The following is a 17,536-nucleotide window of genomic DNA, read 5'->3' on the forward strand; positions in this document are numbered from 1 at the left end:
GCAGAACCATTTACTTAAGGCAAAGCTTTTTTTCTGAGTGGGTCATGAGTCTTCAGAATGTTCTTTCTGAAGTGGAAACAGAATGTTTGAGTATTTTTCTGGCAGAGTCATTGTTATGCAGCGTGGAAACTGGGAGCTGGGAGCTTTGGCCCAATTCATCATCATCGACAAAGGTGCCTTCTGAGCTATCCCTATTTGCCGGCATTTTGTCTATTTCCCTCGAAACTTTTCCTATCCGTACACCTGATCAACTGTCAAATGGAATTATGGAGGGGAAATACAATTACAATTAAACATTGTAATTGTATTTCACCTCTCACTTCCTCTGACAGGTCATTTCATATACCTACTACACTGTCTAAAAATCTTTCTCCTCAGTCTCCTTTAAATCTTTTCCTTTTCAGCTTAAACCTATGCCCTCTGGTCATTGAGTGCCTTACCTTGGGAAAAAGACTGCCCAACCATTTTGGCTCCTTATGATTTTATATTCCTCTCAGCTCCTTTACTCTGCAGAAAACAGTCCCAACCTCTCCAATCTCTCCTTATGACATTAAATCCCTGCAAATCTTTTCTGTACTGTCTCTAGCTTAATTAAATTCTTCCTATAATATGGTGACCAGAACTGCACAAAATATTTCAAGTCTGTTTTCACAAACATCTTGTACATTATGCTCCAAGCTCTTGTATGCAATGCCCCATCTAATGAAGGCAAGTGTGCCATTTGTCTTTTTTTAAAAACCCTATTTCTAGATGTGTTATTAGTTCAAAGAACTATGTTCGTATACCCCTAGGTCTCCCTGTTCTGTAACACTTCCTATTCACTGTGCAAGTCCTGTCCTGGCTTAACTTGGCCAAAATGCATTTGTCTGATTTAAATTCTATCTGCCATTGCTTTGCCCTCTTTCCCAGCTGTTCCAGATTGTATGGTAGCCTTAGACAAGCTTCTTTACTGTCCACCACATGACAAATTTTGGTGACATCTGCAAACTTACGAACCGTGTAACTATCATTCTCATCCATATAGATAATCTATATGCCACACAACAGTGGACCCAGCATGAACCCTGAGACATGCCACTACTCACAGGTTTCCAATCAGAAAAGCCATTTTCTCACTTCCTCCATCGAACAGCTTTTTATCCAATTTTCTAACTCATGTTGAATGTGATCTTGCCTTCTGGGACCTTGTCAAAATCTTGCTAAAGTCCATTTGTTAACCTTTTTTAAAAAAAAAAATCCCATGAGATATGATTTCATGTACACAAAAACTTGCTTTACTATTCCTAATCAGCCATTGCCTTTCTAAATGCATGCAATTTTTATCTCTCACCACTTTCCTTCCACAGGTGTTAAATGTGTGTCCAGGAAATTCTATCATTCCCTAGTTTGTCCTGACAACCTTTTGGCACAGTGTTAGCCAGTTTTCCAATACCTCACGTGTGGCCAAGAAAGATCTTTAAGCAACTGAGTGGATCACAGCCATCTCTGTTTGACATATACTTCCTTTTTCGTGGCTCAAACCTCTACATTTCATTGCCCAGGGATCTCTAATTCTGCCTCACTTGCCCTACCTCTAACAGGAGCATGTTGGTCAAGAACTTTACTGTATCACTTTTAAAAGCCGTCCACTTGGCAGTTGACCCTTTACCTGCAAACAGAGTGTCCAAACTAACTTCTGCAAATTTCTGTCCAATGTTATTAAAATTAGCCATGCTTCACTTTAGGACATTAACTTGTGAACCAGTCCTATCTCATTTTAATGTCTATTTTAAAACTAATGGAATTATGGTTATTGGTCCCAAAGTGGTCCTCCAATCTCACTTCAGTGAATTGCACAGCTTCCTTTCCCGCTCCCTGGTAGGGCCACTTACAGACTGCTGGAGATATTTTACTGGACACACTTTTAAGCAGTTATTAAACTTGAGTTAAGTAATTTTCAGTTGCATTCATGTGTAATTTGTTCTTTTTGAATTTTGAGGCTTGGTTATATGGAAAGATCAGAACCCTTGTTGTTAAACCCAAATTTGACAACTAGCATCTGTTTATTAGCAGTGATTTGAAAAATATGTAAAAATATTGTGAATGTGGTTCAGTTCTTATCTCTTCGTGACCAGCAATGAACTAAAAATATAAATCTGCAAAGTCTGGGGTCTGGATCTTTTGGGCAAATTTAGTACATGAGTTAATGACTTTGAATTTCATTTGCATAGTAATTATCTGGTGGGAATGTATGATTATTTCAGATAACAAATGAAGTATCCTTTAGTGTTTGCTGCCAAATAGTTCATACTTAAAAGCAAATAATCTGTAAATCCAATGATGTGTTTATCAGGAGCACTGCATATGCAGGGCCCTTAGTATTATTAAGGATCCCACCCATCCATCCAGCATCCTCTCTGATTTTCTACCATCAGACAGGAGACTTCGATGTTTAAAAAAAACAAGAATAGTCAGGATGGGGAAATTCCTTCTCTCAGGCCATTTGGCTTCTGAACTCCCTGCTGCATCATATTTAAAGTGTCACTGGCTAATCTGTTTCATACTTTACAGTACAGGTTTCCCCCGCCATCCGAAGGTAGAGCGTTCCTATGAAACAGTTCGTAAGCCGGAATGTCGTGAAGCGAAGAAGCAATTACCATTTATTTCTATGGGACCCAAAATAACACATAAAACCTAAAATAACAGTAACATATAGTAAAAGCAGGAATGATATAATAAATACACAGCCTATATAAAGTAGAAATACTTCTCTACAACGATTGCCTGCACAGATCTCCGTAGCGAAAATCTCACGCAAGCACTGTTGGCAAAAACACTCTCTCCAGTAACCTTTAAGCTATGAAGCTGCCAAATCATACCAAATAACACGTAAAAATACACAGCCTATATAAAGTAGAAATAATGTATGTACAGTGTAGTATCACTTACGGGAATCGGGAAGACAGCGAGCACACTGTTGATGGTGTGTTAGACTGAGTCGTCGGAGTTTGGGTGGTGCAGTGGCCCCCACCCTCTGGGCAGCGGCCCGATACCGATCCGCGAAGAACACAGCAGTGCAGCGGTAGCCGGGAGGCACACAGCACATCTTTAAGAAAAAAGCCGAAATAAACATGCTAATTAATTAGGTGCTGCCTGGCACATAAATGTCGACCCAGATCAGAGGCGATTGCCGATTGCGTCGCCTCTTCCAATTTCTTCTTTCCAATTCCTCTTCCAATTGCATCAGCTCTTCATCTATCAGTTCTTGGTCATGGGATGACAAAACCTCTTCAACATCATCTTCGTCAGCTTCCACAAGCCAAACTCACTTAGTCCTTACTTCGTTCACCACGATCGAAATGCTTAATTATGTCTAGTTTTACGCTAAGTGTAGCACCCTTATGAGCTCTTTCAGGCTTTTCCGATACCATAGAACTCATCTTGCTAACGGCTGCTCACAGGCATGTGTTTAAGCAAAATGCCGGCAAGAATGCCATTCCCAGGGAGAGCGGCTGCTCGGGGCGCGCGCTGCCTTTTATGCACGCTGCTTTTCTCGCGTGCTGATTTTTTTTGTAACAGTGAAAACACCTTCTGTTAGCGAAAACAGGGTACTAATGTAGGTCTTTCGTAACAGTGAGGTTTCGTAAAGCGAATGTTCGAAAAGCTGGGGACACCTGTATTTAATTTATGTGTGATTAATCTGTAGATTTTATCCTTACTTTCACAAGTTATTGTGTGTTATGTATACTCTGTGCTTTAGATCCCATTTCAGAGAAACGTCTTGTTTTGATGTGCATTAACTGATTAATGCGCATCACTGCGTATGCGCCGGTCGTGCATGCAGCCGGTTACAGTTGCTCCGTAAGTATGACTAAGACTAAGATTATATACTTTTATATGGTTAAATGACAATAGATGATTGTGTGCATGACTTTTGTACATGTGTATGGCTGAGTGATTTCCATTGTAGCATATGTACTAAGAACAAAATTTAAATCTCTCTGATCTTATTTTAGATGATCCAATAGGTTTATATATTGGGATGACAGCAGTTTGTTATGAAGCATAGAGCAGAATTTATTATTTGGTCCTTTTGAACTGATTCTCAAACATATGGTGACAATTCAAACATTAATTCACCAACTAGCAGAAAAGGTAGTGATGCCACACCCATCCCTCCAGTGCTCTGCAGTTTTTGGGCTGGGAGACATTCACATTTTCCAGAAGTCTCTTGCATGACAGAAGTTATATTTTAGTAGTATTATTAAATAAAATAGAAAATTATAACTATTTCCAGATTGAAAATGTGCAAGATTTCAGTAAATTACATGTTAAAATTCTCGAGTATTAGTATTAAGGGTCCAGTTGTTTTTGCAGATTAAGAACACTGAGAGATCTCAGTTATTGGTAGATCTTTTACCTATGCGATACTTTGGTGTGCTTACCCTACATTCTTTGATTTATTTAATGTAGATCTTTCTTGCATATAGAGCACGAGTGAATCTGCACATCTCTCATAGAACATCAGAGAGTACAGCACAGGACCAGGCCTTTCAGCACATGATTTCTGGAGTGGGGACTATTGTTGAGGTGGATGACCTACCTGGGGGAGGGGGGAGGGAGGTGGAGGAAGCCGCAGTGACTGGGTCTCTGGCACTGTGGCTCAAAAGGGAAGTAAGGTGATGAGGACTGCAGTAGTTACAGCAGATTCCATAGAGGAATAGATACAAGATTCTTTGGACCCAGTAGGGATACTTGGTAGTATGTAGAATAAGGTTGATGAACTTGCACCACAGTTACAGGTTACCATGTATGACATGGTGCGCATCACCAAATCATGGCTGAAAGAAGATTATAGCAGGAAGCTTAATGTCCAAGGATACACATTGTATCAAAAGGACAGGCAGGTAGGCAGAGGGCGTGGGATGGCTGTATTGGTAAAAAATGAAATCAAATCATTAGAGGTGACAAAGGATCAGGAAAAAAAAGATTTATTGTGGGGATTGCTAAGAAACTACAAGGGTAAAGAGACCCTGATAGGAGTTGTATACAGATCTCCAAACTTGGGAATTACAGATATAGAAAAACAGTGGGTGATAAAAAAAAAATGCATGCCGAAAGGGCAATGTTATGTTAATCGTGGGGGATTTCTAATATGCAGGCAGATTTGGGGAAAATCAGGTTGTTGCTAAATCCCAAGAGGGGGAATTTGTAGAATGCCTATGAGATGGCGAGCAGTTTGTGGTAGAGCCCACTAGGAGATCTATTCAGAATTGGCTGTTACACGATGAACTAGAATTAATTAGAGAGCTTAAGGTAAAGGAACCCTTGGGGACAGTGATCATAATACAATAGAATTCATCCTGAAAGGTGAGAAAGAAAAGCTAAGTCAGATTTATCAATATTACAGTGGCGTAAAGGGGATTACAGAGATGTGAGCGAGGAGCTGGCCAAAATTGATTGAAAGGAAACACTAGCAGGGATGACAGCAGAGCATCAGTGGCTGAAGCAATTTGGAAGGTACAGGATAGATAGAACCTAAGGAAGAAGTTGCATTCTAAAAGCAGGATGATGTAACCATTGCTGACAAGAAAAGTTAAAACCATCATAAAAGCCAGAGAGGGCATATAATAGAGCAAAAATTAGTGGGAAATTAGAAGATTGGGAAGCTTTTATAAATAACATAAGGCAACTAAAAAAGTCATGAAGAAGGAAAAGATGAAATACGAAGGTAAGATGGATGATAATATTAAAGAGGATACCAAAGGTTTCTTCAGATGTATAAAGTGTAAAAGAGAGGTGAGAGTAGATATTGGACTACTGGAAAATGATGCTGGAGGGGTAGCAATGGGATACACGAAAATGGTGAATGAACTGACTAAGTATTTTGCATCTGTTTCTCTGTGGAAGACACTAGCAGTTTGCCTGAAGTTCAAGAGCGATGGCAGAAGTTGCTTTTACTAGGGAAAAGGTGCTTGGAAAACAGAAAGGTCTGCAGATAAAGATAGATAAGTCACCTGGAACAGATGGTCTAGACACCAGAATTCTGAAATAGATGGCTGAAGACGTTGTAAAACCATTAGCAATGGCCTTTCAAGAATCAATGGATTCTGGCATGGTTCCTGAGGACTGGAAAATTGCAACTGTCACTCTACCTTTCTGTCACTCTCCCTTCTTGAAGAAAGGAAACTATAGACCAGTTAGTCTGACTTCAGTAGTTGGGAAGATGTGAGGATTGATCATTAAGGATGAGGTCTCAGGGTACATAGAGGCACATGATAAAATAGGCCTTAGTCAGCATGGTTCCTTCAAGGGAAAGTCTTGCCTGACAAATCTGTTGGAATTCTTTGAAGAAATAATAAGCAGGATAGACAGTAGAGAATTGGTGGATGTTGTGTATTTGGATTTTCAGAAACCCTTTGACAAGTTGCCTCACATATGAGGCTGCTTAACAAGTTAAGAGTCCATGGTATTACAGGAAAGATACGAGCACAGAAAGAGCAATGGCTGATTGGCAGAGGCCAAGAGTAAGGATAAGTGGGGCCCTTTCTGGTTGGCTGCTGGTGACTAGTGGTGACCGCTTTTTACATTATATGCTAAGGATTTGGATGATGGAATTGATGGCTTTGTGGCCAAGTTTGCAAAGTTTGCAGATGCTATGAAGATATGCGAAGGGGTAGGTAGTGTTGAGGAAGCAGAGAGGCTACAGAAGGACTTGGACAGATTAATAGAATGGGCAAAGAAGAGGCAGATGGAGTACAGTATTGGGAATTGTATGGTCATGCACTTTGGTAGAAAAAAAAAGGTGTAGACTCTTTTCTAAATGGTGAGAAAATTAAACAAATCTACGGTGCAAAGTGACTTGGGGGGCCCTTGTGCAGGATTTCCTAAAGGTTAATTTCCAGGTTGAGTCGGTGGTGAGGAACACAGATGCATTGTGAGCATTCATTTTGAGAGGACTAGAATGTAAAAGCAAGGATATAACATTGAGGCTTTGTAAGGCACTGGTGAGGCCTCACTTGTAGTATTAGCAGTTTTGGACCTCTTATCTAAGAAAGGATGTGCCGACATTGGAGAAGATTCAAAGGAGGTTCATGAAAATAATTCCGGGATTGAAAAGCTTATCATATGAGGAGTGTTTGTTTGCCATGGGCCTGAGGGGGATCTCTTGTTGAAAGACTTAAATAGAGTGCATGTGGGGAGGATGTTTCCAATGGTACAGGCGTCTCAGGCTAGAGGGAACAGCCTCATTATACAGTCCATTTAAAATGGAGATGAGGGGGAAATTTCTTTAGCCAGAGAATGGTGAATCTATGAATTCATTGCCACAGGCAGCTGTGGAGGCCACGTCATTGGGTATATTTAAGGCAGAGGTTGATAGAATCTTGATTGGCCAGGGCATGAATGGACATGGGGAGAAGGCAGGAAATTGGGGCTGACGGAAATGGATCAGCCATAATGAAATGGAGGAGCAGACTCAATGAATCAAATGACGTAATTATGCTCCCATATCTTATGGTCTTATGGTTACTTGAGCAATAGTGTTAACAATCTGCTAACAATTTGGGCGAAGTTGCAAATTCAGATTCTGCTGCCATGGCAGTGATGAGACCAGTCCTTGTTTTCTGATCTGTTGCAAATTATGTGTTACAAAACACATTTTTGTTTTCTTGAAGCTGACCTTTGCCAAGTTTTGTTTATGTACGAAAACTGATCCAATATCTGACTTCAGAAATTCTGATGGTTTGGCATTGGGATATCCTCATTAGTCCAGAATATGAGATTAGGGTCCAAGGTTCAAACTGGGTGTATAGGCACAGCTAGAGGACTGGTGTACAACTGAAGCCGGCTTAATTCTGGAACTGATCATGTCATAAATATTGATAAGATTGTGGCTGAAGATGGGTCAGGATTGCTTGTGTGTTTACTGTTTCCTTCAAGCAGCAGATTTATTAGAATATTTATTACACTGACATGTAATATCATTTTAAAAAGAGTGAAATAGAACCATCTTTGGGTATTTGTAGCAGCAATGTACAATAGTCTGGAAAATTTGCCAATTCAATGCTCCCAAAATTCAGAGTCAGAACAAATTTCAATGTCATGAAATTTGTTGTTTTGCAGCTGCAGCAGATTATTGGAATTTACCCATATACATTACTAACTCGAATGAATCTCCTAAGTGCCAAGGTTTTGGCAACAGTGTGGATTATCAAGCTGCTCCATATTTGCGAAATTTCTACTGATCTAATTTTGGGTATGATGTATGCAAGATGACAAAGCTGAGAGAGTGGAAGAGTTCACAGAAGTATTTGATGGAGATTGTGGAATATCATCAGTGTACACATGGAGCCTAATTTTCTGCCTTCAAATGATATCATTGGCATTTGACAAATAGAAGGGTACTGCGGATAGATTTTTGGCGATCTCAGTCTATATCTTCATGGGAGTGATGATGAGAGAAAGCAGACCAAACTGATGTCCTGTCTCTGAATCTTAATATAAAAATGGAACTAATCATTCAATTTATTAATTGCAAAACTCTCATAAAGACACTTTCACATTTGTATCCATTTGATTGTGAGACCTGAGGTTTCCTTAAAAATTGAATAGGCTAGAGATAAATTTGGTTTGAATAACTAATATTAATAGCTTCATTGTGTCTTGTGTTTGACACTTGCATATAAGAAATGATGTCTTATTTTACAATGATTTTCAAATGAAGTTATTGTCAATGGATTATGGTCAGTTATCCTTATACAGTTGTGTTAACAAACAAAATTATTTAGATTTCTGCTGATGCTTTTCTTTGACAATGTGGAACAGTAACTCAGTTTATTATTTTGGTTGAAGATTTGAAAAGGAATTAGTCTTAATTCCAGATATCACAGTATTCTGCTCATGAGGCTTTCTCCAAACTATTAGGACAAAAACTTTTGACTGTGTTGAACTCCTGGCTTACCATTTGCTTATCCAGCATTAATACAGGTAAGTAAACCTTACTTCCAAATAATGGTGGCCTGTATGATGGGTAGGTCCAAACATTTGGTGAAACTAAATGTTGTTTAATTGCTGTTTTTCAGACTGCAAGTGTTTTTGCAGTGAGGTTGTAACTGTATGAAGCAGTGCCACCTACTGACAGAAAAGAGGAGCGCCATGTGGTAGTTCAGTAAATATGAGAACTGAGAACTTAGTCCCAAAAAAATCATAATTTTCACAAAACTTGACCAGATACTTTCAATCTTATCACCTGCACTGATGAGTCTAACTTCTGTGCAGCATTCTAATGAGCTTCTTTTCCGTCACACTGTTGGTGTAGTGCATCTTCGTCTTCCTTTATGTTCCTTCCTGGTCACTATGGTGACCTGCTCTTTTGAACAACTGTTGTCTTTCTGGTTAAAGTACCTTTTCAGTCTTGTTGAGGGAAATCCAGGATTTAGGCCCCGTTACAATGAAAGAACAATGATATATTTCTAAGTCAGATGGTGTGCATTCTTGAAGGAGAACATATAGGCAGTCGCTGAGCTCTTATTCCTAGTGATACAAATGGAGTATTTAGGAGTAGTGTCAGAGAACTTTAAATGAGCAACAGCATTTTGAGGTTGGTATAAATTACATATGCTAGTCATGGGGAAAATAAATGTGGACAGAATACCAAAAAGCAGGTGATTTTTTTTCCTGAATGGTGGGGATTTCTTGAATGTCTTTTGGGCTCTGCTTACCCAGGCAGTTAAAGGGTATTTAAATACACTCTGTTTCTGAATGGTGGAAAGCCTGTGGACTATCAGAGATACTTGTAGCTACAATTTTTGTGTCACTGATCCACTTTAGATGCAGACCTATGATAAACCAGGATGTTGAAAACCCACAGTTTTTAAGCAAGGTATGACTAGCCATTGGACTGTTTTCCTCTTTGATTTTTATTGATTTTAGTATTTCTGTGGGTAATGCCATACATAGTCAAATGTTGCCTTGACGTCAAAGGATTCACTCTCCCCTCAGCTTTGGAATTCCGCTTTTTGGGCCATGTTTGGACAAAGCTTGTGATGTCCGCAGGAACTGAGGGTTATTATTGAGGCTTGATAGCACGGTCAGTGTTGCTTTTCATCATGTTAAGTCAAGTTAGATCTGTTCTACTATCTATGAATAGAGTATGTGATTAGATATTTGTCAATGTTGTGACTATGCTTGAATGGCTATTTTGGAGGTATGGCTGATCTCGGAGCTGGGTCTTCAATACTGCATCTGGGATGATGTTTGGCCTTGCTAGTTTCAGATATTCTAGAATTGACTGGAGACTGGCTTCTTTAATGGTAGGGATCTGATGAGAAAGCTGAGAGAGATCATGTACTCAACACTGACTGAATGTGATTGGAATATCCTTGGAGCTGCCTCTTCACATCAGCTGTTCAACTGTTCACTAGGTCTGGCAGGTCTATGCACTATGTCTATGCTATTGTGGTTGTTTTGCAGACAGGTCTTTTGGGGTCTGAAGTCCTCCTCTGCACTAACACAACAAAGACATTGCATTTATGATGATCTCTACAGTATTTGAGGTCAGATCAACAACAGTATGATTCCAGTGGCACGAACAAATTTTACCGATAGCTGCTTGGCACCAGTGTTCAATGCCTTGACTTCTTACATGCACATGAATAAATCCAATTTAATGTTATGGTAGCTTTAACTGCAGACTATTTCACCTCTGTATGCCATTAGCATCATACTTATTGTGGAAATGGAGCACTTTCAATTGTTTTTGTGATAATTTTTCATGTAAGCTTATGTAACAAAAGTATTGCATCTAATCTCTTTGGTGAGTTTGTAATTGTTGACCAGAGGGGGGAAAAATGATTTTCCTCATCTGTTTTATTTCATTTCATTACAGAAATTTGTATAATGTTCAAAATGGTTGAACAATATTTAAAGTATTTAAAACTTGCTTCGTACTCCCTTGATTACAAGAACTATTTCCGAAGCCTAATCTTGCAGATATGTTTATCTATGACTAAGACTATTTATCCAGCTATTTTTCCCATCCAACTCTAGCCTCTGTTCTTGCTTTCTGTACCTACTTTTCCTAGTTTTTGTTTATTAGTTTGCTGTTTATGACTAATGTGTGTAAAAAAAAAATTGTTTCTTTCATTCTGTCTGTAAACTCTTATGGTTGACAATCATGTTGCATAATTTGAAAATGGGTTTCTGAAAAGCTAAACTAGTGGTGGCTATTTTGCAAAATTATTTCATTGGCTGCAAAGCATTTGATCTTTCCTACATATGTGGAAGATGTGTGTATGTATATGTATGTGTACACACAAACTCTAACCATTTACTTATCCTCCCAGGTCTTTTGTATTTTCAGGTTGTCTTGGTCATTTTCGCTTTGTACAGATTCTTCAATTTGTAGTGTGAAAACAGCCTTAATTTGATGCAGATTATTTAAGTGATTTCCATTTTTATATTTTAATGTGTATTTTTTAGATCGAACTTTAATTTGAAAAACACATACAAAACATTCTCAAAATAATAAATATGTATTGATTTTTACTGTCAGGGATTATTTTTGTTTACCTGGATAATCCTGACAATGTACATGAATCTGGCAGAGGATTTGATGAAGCCATTTCTGGTGATGAATGGATAAACCAACTGTAGGCCAGAAGTATTCAGTGCTTTCCTCAAGAGAAGTCCTTTGGCTATGTGTCCATTATATTGTCATTTGGTGTCTTGAAATAATTGTTCGCACTAATGTCTGTTGTACTGCCCATAACACTCTGTTTCTCCCTCTTTTATTTTGCTGTGCGATGTTGTTTGTCTCAGTCTCTGCATCTGTTTCCTCATGCCAGTTCAGATGTAGACATGACTGTTTTAATTATACTTTAGCTGGCTTCTGGCAAGCTTCAGTTCTTGGGGTTATTCTGTTGTTTTTCTTCCTGCAGGACTCAAAGGCTAAAGGTTCATGTTTTCCTGTTTTTCAGGATGCCTAGTTGACACAAAGGCAGTTCCATTTAGGCAGATATCAGATTTCCAGTAATTTGTGTTTTCTAATTTGTTTCTTCCTATGTTCAGTATGCATGCTAATGACAGGGCCATTAAATTTCATGAAACTAGATTGCTGTTGTTTTGAGGCTCTGTGGAGAACTATCTTCTAAGATGAATTTCTTTATGAGGAAAAGAATAATCAAACAACAGCATGATTGTGCAGTATATAGTATTCTGAATATTAAAAAAGTACTCATTCAGGCAGTTTCTCTACATTAAATATTATGTTTCTAACCCAATGTATTTAAAATGCTGGAGGACCTCAGCAGATCAGGCAGCATCTCTAGAGAGCAATGAACAGTTAATTTTTTTGGCTGAGACTGTTCTGATGAAGGGTCTTGGTCTGAAATGCCAGCTGTTCATTTCCCTCCAGAGATGTTGCCTGACTTGCTGAGCTTCTTCAGTACCTTGTGTATGTTGCTCAAGATTTTCAGCATCTGCAACTTCTCTTGTGTCTAGGTTTCTATCCAAAATTTCACTGGGTGGCTGGGTAGCTTGGTAGCTGGTGCATTACTTCCATTTATCCTGAGTTTCTATGTGCTTGGAAAATGGACTTGCCATTCCCTTTGCCATCCCAAAATCCCATCTGTACTTTGAGCAGCCTTTGTCCAAGAATTTTACAAGTTGGTAGGGATATCATACTTTTTCAGATATGTTTCCAGGAGAGCCTTGGATTTTTTTTTTGCCTTTAATCGCTTGGTGTTACTGTGATGGAATTTGGAATAGAAGCTACCTTGCAACTTACTGAATGTAATTAGGTCCACAGTGCTGGGAATGTCAGCCTGGAAGTGGGCAAGATTTTGGTTTGCTTGGCCAGCCTTTGATTTGGTTATTAATACAGCATTCATGTTGCAACAGCTAATGTAAAAAAAACAGTTGATTTGAAGGATTTTGCAGATGCTGCACTAGTGGTATCTCTATAATACTTTGAGATAGTCCAAGACTGAGGAGTATAGGAGAACAAGGATCACTGCTGCCTCTTAGCCAATCAATCTTTTGTAGTTTTGAGGTCTTGGATCTTCAAGCACCCTTTTTTTCCATAGTCAAAGGTTTGTGGTGGTGCACTGAGGCCAATGTTGAATTTCCTTATCATTGTCTGCCTTCATTGAGAGCTTCATCATGCCCAGGGCTGGATTTAGTGGGGCCTGGGCTCCTGGGCTGGAGGCCCTGATAGGCCCCTGCCAACACCGTAACATGCTGCTGTACCAAACAAAAAAAGGCAAGAACAAGAGCAAAGGTCGTACTGGTCTGAATATCAAAGCTGTGGACCAAGTCATTGGTTTAGTTCAATACATAGACTATAAACTTACAGGCCTTAAGAGTGAGGACAGAAAGTAATGCAGATTCTTAGATTGAAAGACGGTATCTAAAGCACTCAAAAATTGACCTAGCCTTAGTTTGCTTAGTAAAGTTATGAAGGAGATGAAGTATGATGTACCCAATCTTAAATCTTTATTGAGCTATTGCTGCACGTACCATAGGCCTTATTTCTCAAACAATGCCAGAGCATTTTTATCTCGGTATTTTTCTCAACGGTGTGTTCTGAGAAAGTAAAATGGAAATGAGAGACCAAAAGGCCAAGAGAGGTGGCACTATGGCAAACTGGGAAACTTGACAATACTCCAACAATCTTTTTGAAAAATGAGATCTAGCACATACTAACCTATTGCTGTGCTGTGTGGCTTGCAGAGTAAAGACCACTTATTACTTATTAGGTTTGTAAACATTCAACTATTAGCCTATTGCCACAAAAACAGGAAGCACTGACACACAAACCTAGATATTTCCAAAGTCAGATGCATTTAAAAAAAATTAAAACCTAGTTCTTCTGGATTTCTTCGCAGCAAAGTCCTTGATCAGATCACTAAAATCCAGTTTCTGAACAAGATCACTTTCAAGTGACATCAGAGTAAGATGATTCAGCCTGTCCTGTCCTATTATGGATCTGAGCCTGTTCTTCACTAGCTTGAGCTTGGAGAAAGATCACTCACCACTTGCATTTGTGACAGGGAGAGTCAGGTAAAACTTCAAAGCAGTGCTTACATTTGGGAAGATGACTGGCAAGTTTTTTTCTTTGAGGAAGCATAAAAGCTCTGTTGTGAATAAAATATCTTTGCCACTTACAAATTCCCTGAAATGGACAATCTCCTCCACAAAACAAAACACACAGCCGGTGGAAGGGGAATATAAGAGCCATTGCCTTGATATGTACTCACCATTTACGAGCTTGCGTTTGAAGTGAAATTTGGAGAAAAAACGTCTCTGCTGTTTGTATACTCGTTCCGAAGCTTTGATATCCACATCCTTATTCTGACAGGACTCCGACCCTTTCTTAGCCCAGTATGCTCAGACTGAATCATCTAACGTTTCCTTTCCCCAGCGAGCAGGATCGGTGCTGTAAGGATCCTCAGTAGCGGTAACGTTAACATCAATGGCGGCCTGACTTGGTTGTTCGGAGGCCTCTGAGGTCGGGAATCCCAAAGTCATGCTCTCTGCCTCTTCAACGTTAGCTTCTGACTGTGGCAAGGACGGTGGTCCTGTGCTAACACTGGTGCTAGCGCTAGCTGTTGAACAAGTCTCCATTTGTCCACCTGTCTCAGACTGACAAGAACGATGGTACTGCTGCATCACTGAGAAAAAATTCTGTCAATTTCAATGTCTTTTTTAATGCTTCTTTCTGACGGTCCTCTTTTTCTTCTTTATTTTTTCTTTTCTGTGCTCCGCTCTTGTATTTTTTTTGTCCGCCACGATGATAGCTACATATTTTGCGCCTCTCTGCAGCTCTGGCCCCTGGGCTGCAGCCCAACCTAGCCCTGCCTAAAATCCGGCCCTGATCATGCCGTACGGCTATATTTTAATCCACAGTTGTACAACACACCCAGTCTTGATATAGACCAGAGTTATGCAAGGTTGTGTCATTGCCTCAGCACTTTTCTCAAATTTACTTCCATCTCGCCTTGAACTGATTTCTACTGGAGTGGAACTATAGGCAGAATGGGAAGCTGTTAAATTTGCACATCCCCTAATCTCAGCTAATGGCCATGTTCCATATTTTGTGAGACACTTCTCAATACTAAAAACACTTCCGTATAGTTCTTCATTAGATGCAACATATCGTTCCTGAGGTTGGTGACAGAATTAGGCTGACAGTCACAGTTGTGATCAACGTTAAGGTACAACATAAGTTTGCTTTTGTGCTCTATGCCTCTGGGTTTTAAAATTCACAATTTCTATTTAGGTAAGCATTGCAATACCAATTTCTTTCAGCAAGGCAATCTGGTCTCCCACATTTTGTCACTTGTGTTAGTTTTTATAATCCAACTCATTCAGGTTTCCTGCTACATGTTAATGGTTTCTGACACAAATGATCACACCATAACTCTTCCCAGGGCGTTTCCATGATCATTTAGCTATGTGAGCCTATTCGTAGACGGTTCCTTTCTTTTGTATTCAAACATAGTTGGAGAATCAGTTGCGGTGTTCCTTTTCTCCTCCACATAGGCACTATTAACTTTGATGTTTACCAAAAGTCTCTACTTAATACTTTTCTAGCTATCAGACACAGCATCAGTTTCCATAGGTTTACCGACAACAGCCAGCTCTTACTCATTTACATCTTCTTTAACCTCATCATTCTTTAACCTAAATTGGCTGAATGTTTTTTTTCCCCCAAAATCTGCTGCCGGAGAAGCAAAAATGTCCTTCCAGCAAAATACTGCAGACACAAAGACTTGTCCCTGACATGTACTCTGCGACCAAGACATTGATTTAATTCTCCAGGAAATGATCTAAAATGGGGTTGTTTGCAATATTTGATCCTGGGATGAGTGTGGTGCTGTCAATACTGCATATTTCCACATCTGAAAAATCACCCTTGTCTGCCACTGCAGCTCAAAGAATGCATTGGAATATCTTATTCTGTTAAAGATATTTGTATTCAAGTGTTTTTATTATTAGTTAGCTTTGAGAATAAATACATCTCTGGTATAAATTACCAAATTTTGTGAAACAATTATTCTCTCTCTTTACAGATCATTGGACCCAAGAAATGTTTGGAAGGAAATGCGATCAAGCAGGTACTCAAAGTAGTTGAGACTGTTCAGATGCCAATTTTTGTACAGAAACATCTGTTTGATGTTTTGGAAGGGATTTTGGCAGTGTTATAAATTTGGTTTATTTAGACAGCACTGTTAGACAATACCATTCTTTTGTGGACTTTGAATTTTTTTTATCAAAGGTATTTTATTACTTAGTTATGTTAATATTGGCATCAGTTTTAATCTCAATTACCCTGTGAATCTGACAAATGGATGTATGCACTTGATTATTCTGGTTAAACGTGTCGAATAAATCATTATTAACACCAAGGATTCTGGCATGACTGAGCTATACTGCACAGTTAATTTAAATTTCGGTTGAGCATTGAACATTCAGATCAGAGTAATTAGTGTTCACATTTCAAACGGAAGTTGTTGATAGAAAAAAATAGACTTTGGTCATGAGGTTTCATTTGGTTTCAGATGCAGGAATTGGTAGTGTAATTAACTGACCTGTCCTCAGCGTATTCACCATCTAGATTGAAAAGCGAACAGATTCTTGAGTTGCATACACAATAACAAGGTGAAATAAAGCTATGTCCGCTGTGAAGCAGGCGATGTGTGTTTACGAGAGATATTAAGACTGGCTGGAGTTCATTATTAAAGCACATTAGTGAACGCTTTGGGTTTTTGTAACAATCTGGAAGCTCTTAAAGTCATCGTTCAGTGATAATAAATAATTCATTTTTTTTCTTGTCAGTAGTATTCAATTTCACATCTTCAATGATGAATTTTGAACTTTTTAACGTTTGAATGGATTCCATATTCAACAGCACGTCCTGCTTTGGATATGTGGCAGTGGCAGCGGTGTTGGAACTTGGACATACATCTCATTTAGGCTGCTGTTTGTTTGCTAAAGCTCTGTTGGTAACTCTCACCTGAATCAGAAAGTTGTGCGTTCAAGTTGAGGCTGACTATTTGCATTGATGAGGAGCTGTCTTTCATGCATTGTTACACAGAGCCCTCTTTCTCTCAGGTGAGCATGAAACAAATTGTGGAATACTTAGAAGAAGGATATATTTAACCCTGTCTCAATGTCACTAACATTGATTACAAGACAATTGTCACAAAAACGAGTGCACTTTAAGGAAACTGATTTGCTGCTTTGGGAAATCCTGAGGAGTAAAAAGGTATGAAGTTATACAGGTTCTGCAGCCCAATTCATCCAAGCTGATAAAGCCGCTTTCCTGAACTAGTGCCATTTGCCTGCATTCAGGCCATACCCCCTAAACATTTCCTAACCATATTCCTGTCGAAGTGTTCTTTTATCATCATCTGTGTGGAAAAATTTGTTCCTCAAGTCCCTTTAAAATCTTTGCCATCTCAGCTTAAACCTCTGCCCTATACATTTCCCTCTACCTTGGGAAAAAGACTGAGACCATTCACCTTATCTATGATTCTCATGATCTTATAAATCT

General features: G+C 39.1%; 1 protein-coding gene across 3 annotated transcripts in view; it reads left to right on the top strand.

Moving 5' to 3' along the window:
- The window catches only part of LOC134348399 (double-stranded RNA-specific editase 1-like), a 336,189-nt gene that overhangs the window by 78,737 nt on the left and 239,916 nt on the right, over positions 1-17,536 (top strand). For all 3 annotated transcript variants that reach the window (XM_063051701.1, XM_063051702.1, XM_063051703.1), the window contains exon 2: positions 16,053-16,097. In XM_063051701.1, the coding sequence (XP_062907771.1) occupies positions 16,053-16,097 (45 nt within the window). The remainder of the gene's footprint in view (positions 1-16,052; positions 16,098-17,536) is intronic.

This window comes from Mobula hypostoma, chromosome 6, assembly GCF_963921235.1.
Source record: "Mobula hypostoma chromosome 6, sMobHyp1.1, whole genome shotgun sequence".
Lineage (NCBI taxonomy): Eukaryota > Metazoa > Chordata > Chondrichthyes > Myliobatiformes > Myliobatidae > Mobula > Mobula hypostoma.